This window comes from Hyaena hyaena, unplaced genomic scaffold (assembly GCF_003009895.1).
Source record: "Hyaena hyaena isolate Hyena2069 unplaced genomic scaffold, ASM300989v1 scaffold_858, whole genome shotgun sequence".
Lineage (NCBI taxonomy): Eukaryota > Metazoa > Chordata > Mammalia > Carnivora > Hyaenidae > Hyaena > Hyaena hyaena.
This window is the reverse complement of record NW_024081484.1, coordinates 520,036-527,815: the sequence shown is the minus strand read 5'-3', so window position 1 is coordinate 527,815 and position 7,780 is coordinate 520,036. Positions and strand designations below refer to the sequence as shown.

At 44.5% G+C, this 7,780-nt stretch overlaps 1 protein-coding gene across 3 annotated transcripts in view; it reads left to right on the top strand.

The window, feature by feature from the left end:
- Positions 1-7,780, top strand: part of ABCB4 (ATP binding cassette subfamily B member 4) — a 76,942-nt gene that overhangs the window by 53,600 nt on the left and 15,562 nt on the right. For all 3 annotated transcript variants that reach the window (XM_039219985.1, XM_039219984.1, XM_039219983.1), the window contains exons 17-20: positions 2,294-2,398; positions 4,199-4,276; positions 5,577-5,660; positions 6,854-7,057. In XM_039219985.1, coding sequence (XP_039075916.1) covers positions 2,294-2,398; positions 4,199-4,276; positions 5,577-5,660; positions 6,854-7,057 — 471 coding nt within the window. The remainder of the gene's footprint in view (positions 1-2,293; positions 2,399-4,198; positions 4,277-5,576; positions 5,661-6,853; positions 7,058-7,780) is intronic.

Sequence of the window (7,780 nt, the reverse complement as noted above, 5' to 3'; positions counted from 1 at the left end):
GCACCTTTCCCTCTCTCTTCCTCTTCTGGAATTCCTATGATATGGATATTACTCCGTTTGATTGTGTTGCTAAGCTCTCGAACTCTCCTTTCGTGTTCCTGTATCAGTTTATCTCTTTTTCTCGGCTTCTTCTTTTTGTATAATTGTGTCTTCTAAATCACTTATTCTCCTTTCTGCCTCTTCATTCCGTGCATTGGACACCTCCAGTTCATTTTGCATCTCATTTATAGCATTTTTTTAATTCATTACAACTATTTTTAAGCTCCATAGTCTTTGTAGCAATAGTTTCTCTGATGTCTTCCATGCCTTTTTCAAGCCCAGTGATTAATTTTATGACTATTCTAAATTCTTGTTCAGTTATTTTGCTTATGTCTGTTTTGAGCAGTTCTTTAGCTGTCAGTTCTTCCTGGAATTTCTTTGGAGGAGAGCTCTTGTGTTTCTTCATTTTCTTTAACTTTCTATCTCTTGCTAGTTTTAAAAGCTTGTTATGCACTTTGCACCTGTGAGCGCTGCTGTACCAAAGAAGGCTCTTTGACTGTCCAGGGCCTGTCTGTTGAGAAAGCGTTCTTTGAATGATATCTCTTGGTCTCTCTTTTTGACACCTTGGTTATTTTATTTTCCTGCTCGTAGTGGTATTTGCGACTCTCTACCATGTGTACTTTGGCTTGTTTCTTGAGGTATCCCTGGGGAAGAAAACAGACAGACAAACACACAGGGAACAAAGGCACACAAACAGACAAATCCAACAAACACGCGAACTGAAAGGGAAAACGAAAAAGAAAAGAGAAAGAAGAAGGAGGGAAGGCAAATAAGAAGAAATAAAAATACGTAAAAAAGAAAAAAGAAGAGAAAAGGAAAAAAGAAGAAACTCAATAGATAAACAACAGTCTAAAGCATGTAACCAGATTTCCCAGCTACATATAAATAGCTGGTGTATGCAGCGCTGGTGGAAGAACATAGAGAAAGAGAAATGACAGAGCGAGGATGAGGCGAAATTGGAAATGAAATAGCAGGCAGAAGGGAATAGAAGCTTTTTTCAAAGAGTGAAAGAGTGGAATATGGTTGTAGAAGAGGCGAAAGAAATGACGATGATGCTATCCAGAGAAACTATATAGTCTGATTACTCCAGAGAGAAATGAAAAGGTAGGTAGGTGTAGAATTTACATCTAGAGAATGGATTAAATGTGACTGTTTAAGCAAGCCAGTGAACAGAATTAATCAGGGCAGTGCTCCAGTAAAAAAAAAAAAAAAAAAGAGAGAGGAAAGAAAGAAGATAGCAGGTCTCTAGCAGGGATGGGCATGGTTTGGTCCAGTATGTCCCACAGGAGTCCTGCCTTGGTGGTTGTGGGGACAAGAGTGGCGGCACCCCAGTCCCTTCTTGAACCAAGCACTGCAACTCACTTTTTTGGGGGTCTAAACTCCCGTGCCGGGGGCGCAGACAAGGTGGGCCGTGCTCTATATCCCAGGCCAGGCCTTGTTTCCAGATCCCAGTCCACACGCCCCACTGAAATTGCCATGGACACAACCTCGCAGGCAAGCTCCTCAGGGCAGTCCCAAGCCTCTGCCTTCCCTCTGGGGATTGAGCTAGAAGCCTCTGCTCCCGTCTCCTCCAGGTTGGGCTGGGGAGCGAGGAGCAGTTTCATCTGGGGGTCACCTGGGACGAGTGCGTCCCGCCCAGGGTCACCTGGAGAGCAGGGAGCCAGTCCCTCTGTGTCCCGAGCGGAGGTTTTTCTGTTCCCTAGAAACAGGGACCATGTCTTGAGCAGTTTCGGCCACTCTCTTTCCCCTCTAAACTCCCCGCAGAGGGGGATCCCCCCCCGTCCCTCTGTGTCTCTGGTCCCGGCCCGATTTTATCTTCCCCAGTTTGCACTCACGCTAGAAGGTTTTCTCAGTGGACTCTGTCTCCTTTTCCTCCCAAACTCCTGGATTCTGTAAGGGTGCCTATGGCTTCAGGCCTTCTCCGTGTGAGAGATGGGGGCAAGTGAAATGTCCGGAGATCCCTACTTCGCCGCCATCTTGCCCTCTTCCCAAGCTGGCATTTTAAATGTTCTTTTGCAGAGATCCCTGGGTGGCTCGTTGGTTGAGTCTGCAACTTCAGCCAGGTCATAGTCTCATGGTTCATGAGTTCGAGCCCTGGGTTGGGCTCTGTGCTGACAGCTCAGAGCCTGGAGCCTGCTTTGGATTCTGTGTGTCCCTTGCTCTCTGTCCCTCCCCCCACTCATGCTTGGTGTCTCTCCCTCAAAAAATGAAGAAACATTAAGAAGAAGAATAAAAAATAAATGTTCTTTTGTAGGTTTTTGAACAAGAGGACGATGAAGTAAAGCAGCAGGAATGCAACATGTTCTCATTGCTTTTTTTAGGTCTGGGAATTATTTCTTTTTTTACTTTCTTCCTTCAGGTAGGTACCTATGATTTCATCTTCTAATCAAGTCTACATTCCATTAGAGAATATAAACTATCTCTTAGTTAGATTTTATTATCTATTCATACACATTAATTATCAATTAAAATCTAATGGAACTTTCAAATCTTAGATTGAAATGAATTGCAAACACAGTCTGCGAGGCTCTTTCAGAAGGCAGTGTCCTTAGTGGAAGGAATAGAGACTTTGCTGTGTTCTAAATTATATTATGTCCCAGGTTTGCCCCCAGCAGACATTTGTTACAAAGGAGAAAAGAGACTTGGTTTCATAAAAGAACATAAGTAGCAGTTGTTAAACTTATTATAAACTAGAAAAAAAAATCAGTACACCAGTATATTTCTTTTGGTACAGTATCAAGCAGGTTCTCTGATCTTTTCCTCCTTAACAGATGAACTCTGTGTAAGAACATACATTTTACTGCATTTGTATATTGTAAACCTGGCCAGAATGAACTAGAAAGCCTTATTCTGTTGATACTTTTCTACCTAGACTTTTAGTAAATTTCTTTTGTCTCTGTAACTCGGCACCAATACACTCCATTAAGTCAGCAAAATGAGGTTTCCTAGTCTTGCCCAGTGGTAAAAGTAAGCCAAGCTTTTTATTTGGAAATCATTACCTTGCTGGTAGCAGCACAGTGATGCAATCCAGCCCCAGGCCCTGGTGTGTTAGGGAGTGGCTGGTTTTAGAAATGTATTTTAGAGGCCGTGAGAGCAGTGGGATGATGAGCAGAACTGCAGTGCCCACGTGGGCCTTGAGCGCCGTGCCAGCCAAGGAAGGAGGAGACCAGAGAGGCCTGGTCTTGGACTCCTGGGGCAAGCTCATCCCCACATACTGATCACCAACCCTCCTGGCTTCATAAAGACTCCTGATGTGTCCCCCACAGCATGTTCTGCACGCCTACACCAATGCTCAGTGTGCCTGGAGACTCTCACCCAGCCCAGCTGTGAACATCTGGGCTGCTCTTCAGTTGAACCTGGCATAATTGAGAGAGGGAAATTTTCTGGCAAGTCCGCTTGGGGAGGAACAATAGCCTAATTGTTCCCCCAACTTGAGAACAGGGAGAGCTGTGACCGAGAACCAGCAAACTCGTGTGGAACTTGATACTACAGACCTCCTCCTTCACTCCACACCACATGACACTGTATTTCTGCAGGGAATTTTGTTACTTCTGCTTTCAGTGGTTTAGTTTAAAGTATCAGGAACATGCCAAAAGTTGTAATTCTATACAATATTGTGCTTAGGCACGAAATGCCCTTGAAAGTTTGGGAAAGGAAATACATTTAGAATGTGTCAGAAGTCAGGGGCACCTGGGTAGCTCCATGGTTAAGCATCTGACTGTTGATTGAGGCTCAGGCCATCTCACAGCATGGGTTCTAGGCCCATGTCAGACTCCACACTGAAGCTACAGAACCTGCTTGGGATTCTCTCTCTCTTTCTCTCTCTCTCTGCCACTCCCCTATTCACATGCTAGAATGTTCTCTCTCTCTCTTCCAGGAATAAATAAATTACTAAAAGTTTTTTAAAAACGAATGTTTCAGAAGCCAGAACTGGACATTTGTAAGGTTTTTAGTGTTAGGATTCTTTTGTATGCTAATGATTGGGCAAGTACATGAATTTGAAATTGGGACTTGGAATTAGTGTTTGGTCACAGACTTTCATTATCTCAATAGTGGACTAATATATACATAATGTAAAAATCAATATGAGTATGCCCACTTGGGTCAGAATACTACTGATCATCAAAAGGGACAATAGCTTTTTTTTTTTTTTAACCAGGGCTTCACTTTGGGGAAAGCTGGCGAGATCCTCACCACAAGGCTTCGGTTAATGGCTTTTAAAGCAATGCTAAGACAGGTAGGCATGTGCGCTGGAGAATGCCTTCTGTTCAGATTTCTTTCATTCCAAGCCTCTTCCTGTTGTCTGGGTGTGTGTAGTTCATGTCCATGCCGCCCTGCCCCATCCATGCTTTCATGCAGGGACCAGTCAGGGCCCTACAAGTTGTACTGGTCTTTCAAAATCCAAAGACTTTTCAGGAATTTCATGGGAGTATGCTTAATTTAGGTTGCTTATTTTGTGACTGTCTCTATCCACGTGGATACTGTCATTTTTAAGGAGCTGTATCTCTTCTCTGGATTCTATGCAGGCCCAAGCTAGGCATTTGAGACTCCAAGGTGTCTTTAAGCAAAGGCGAAGGTGGTTAGTAGGATTCATGTGCCACAATTGACCACGCTAACTATACGTTTTCCCAACTGTTGGTAACCGAGCTTTGGTTCTGTCTTATATGAGCTGTTTAATATTTATTTACTTGTTAATTCACTGAGTCATGACCAACTATGGGCCCTTGTGGTGGTAGCTTGGACTATAAAATGCGTTATGTGCCCTCTTGAGAAGTCCAGTCTACTGCAGGACATGTGGGGAAATGTGCAAATATGAATTATCTGTTTTTATAGAGGAGGCTTAAGATAGAGGGCCCAAATATTACCCATGCCCTTGACAGGAAGTGATTACATTCCTGTTCACAAAAGAGCCCATAGCAGGGGTCCTATTTAGAGCAGGTCTGAGTTTAGAAACCTCTACTTTGTGGGGAAGATTCTTTTCTATGAAATTAACATGCTATGGATGAGTGCACATAATGGTTAAAACCCTATCTAACACACACTTTTTCAATTCCTGGTTAAAGAAACCAAACCAAACAAAACACCGTGAGAAAGCAGGGCTGATTTCCTTCTGCCTAGGACATACGGGAGCTGTGTTGAGCCCCACTGCATCCCTTCCCTGCCGGACACCACGCCCGCAGGGAGGAGGTGTCCGCAGTGCACGTGATAAGGATTGAGTGGAGAGACAGGCCCACCTGTGCCCTCCAGCTCAGGCGCAGCCGATGAAGAAGCTAGAGAAGGCCCACCCCAGCCCTGGCGCCCAGATCAGTCGTGCTGTCCTGGCCACAGCAGGGCAGCCTGAGCGGGGGTCCTAATGGGCCCTAAAGGTGCGTGTTCCTGGCAGGGACCGAGGCTCCGCACCGCATGTCAGCTCTCCCCTGACTCCAGGGCCATGTTATGTACAGGTATTTCCAGCATTGAAGGTTTTGGAGGGTTCAGCTACTTTTCTTGGCTCGTTTTAATTTTGAACTAATTTAAAGGTGTGTTTTGTGCCACAGGACATGAGCTGGTTTGATGATCATAAAAACAGCACCGGTGCCCTTTCTACAAGACTTGCAACTGATGCCTCGCAGGTCCAAGGAGTATGTAGATTGCATTCTACTCTTTCTTTAATGTGGTTTTGAATAAAAATATGCATAGCTGCATCGGCGATGCTGCTTTCAGCTGGAGATAACAGAAAACTCAGACTAACCGAAACAGTAAGGAGGAAGGTTGTACTTCAGGGTTGACTGATCCATTGACTCAAAAATGTCATGAAGGACACATGTGTGTCTTCTGTGTGTGTCTGTCTCTGCGTATGTTTGCTGTGTGCTTGTGTGTAGTTCTGTGTGTGTGCCCTGTGTGTGTTCTATGTGTGTGGTTCTGTGTGCATGAGCCCTGTGTGTGTGTTCTATGAGTGCATGTGTGTGGTTCTGTGTGTGCATGAGCCCTCTGTGTGTGTGTGGTTGTGTTCATGTGCCTTCTGTGTGTGTGTGTGTGTGTGTGTGTGTGTGTGTGGCTCTGCGTGCCTTTTATTCCAAGATGGCTTCATCCTAATGCTCCTTTCCTCCTGCTGATAAGATGGCTGCCAGCGGCAAACACGAGGGTCCAGTGAGCGAGCACCACCTGTACCTCAACCACCTTCCGTTAAATCTAATTAAGGCTAATCTGGGTCATCTGCCCAACCCTCAGCGATAACTGTCTCCGGGGACGGCCGGATTCTCCTTGGCGTAGATCCCTACCCTTGGAGCTGAGGGCTGTTGCTCTGAAGCTTCCTGCTACCACCTGCCGCGTCCCATACACCAGCCCTCCTTTTGTGAGCCTACACGCAGGAATTCATCTAGATGTTTCCTTTTTGATGGGTGGTCTGTAAAGACATGTACACTTCGTAACAGTTGGTTTCTTGGGGGTGCATAAATTACCCTCTTACACATTCGCAGCAAAGGGTTCTTCAGGTGACCAGAGTACACTGGGGTTTGTTTGCTCTCTACCTGTTGCCTTTGTGCACATGTGCCTGTGCTCCACATCCGATCCCCAGAGCTGAGCAGTGATGGCCTGGTTCTGGAAGACTGAATCCATGTGGGCAGGACAGGAATGAGGATTGAGGGGCACGAGCAAAGAAAAACCTGCAGAGCCTCATGAGTTAGGCACCAGTGTCTTGGGTTTACTGCAATGAAAGGGAGCAAATATAAGCCAGACCCACAACTCTCTCCTCCCTCTGACCGGGAAGCCTGAGGCTGCAGCTTATGCATTTGAAGCTTAAAACACAGCTCCCGCTCTTCCTTTGCTCTTCCAGGCCACGGGGACCAGGCTGGCTTTAATTGCACAGAACACAGCTAACCTTGGAACTGGTATCATCATATCATTTATCTACGGTTGGCAGTTGACCCTTTTGCTGTTATCAGTTGTTCCAATTATTGCTGTATCAGGAATTGTTGAAATGAAAATGTTGGCTGGAAGCGCCAAAAGAGATAAAAAAGAACTGGAAACTGCTGGAAAGGTGGGTCAAATAAGGCTTCAGTTAATATAAGTATTGTTTTTAGACCTGTATTTTATTTTATATATTCCAGCTGCATGTTTTGATAATTAACTGTGCTCACTGCAACTGAATAACTTTCAATACTGCATGAAGTAGTTTAATAATAATTCCTATAATCTGACAATGGGATCATTAACATAAGGCTCTTAGCCTGTAGAAAAGCACTTTATGTGTGGTTCTTACAAAGAATTTCTGAATATCCAAAGTCCGTTTTGCCTTTCACTTAATAAACCGATGCCATTGTTGAAATGAATTATCACCCCTATTTTACACATAAGGAATCCTTAGGACAGAGAGCATAAGTGAATTGTTTGAGGTAGCAGTTTGCTGGTATATAAGAAAAGAGCCGTCTTTTCTTCTTGGTTGTGATTTCTACAATTCAGGTGGGTAGCCACCAGATGGCAGTAATGCTTTGATTGGTGCTTCCAACTCTCATGGCAACTGAGCAAACGTTTACTTGGGCCGTTACTGTGTACCATTTACTGTTTACGCACTCATTACATCCTTAGAGTAATTCTATGAAGCAGGTACCAACGTTATCCCAGTTTTATAAATGAGGAACTTCATTAACTAGGTAAAGCCATGGCTGGGATTTAAGCTCTGGTCTAATTTCAAAGCCCTTTACTGTGTGGTCTCTATGTATTGAAATGTATCTAAATCTACATATAAACATTTTACTTGTAC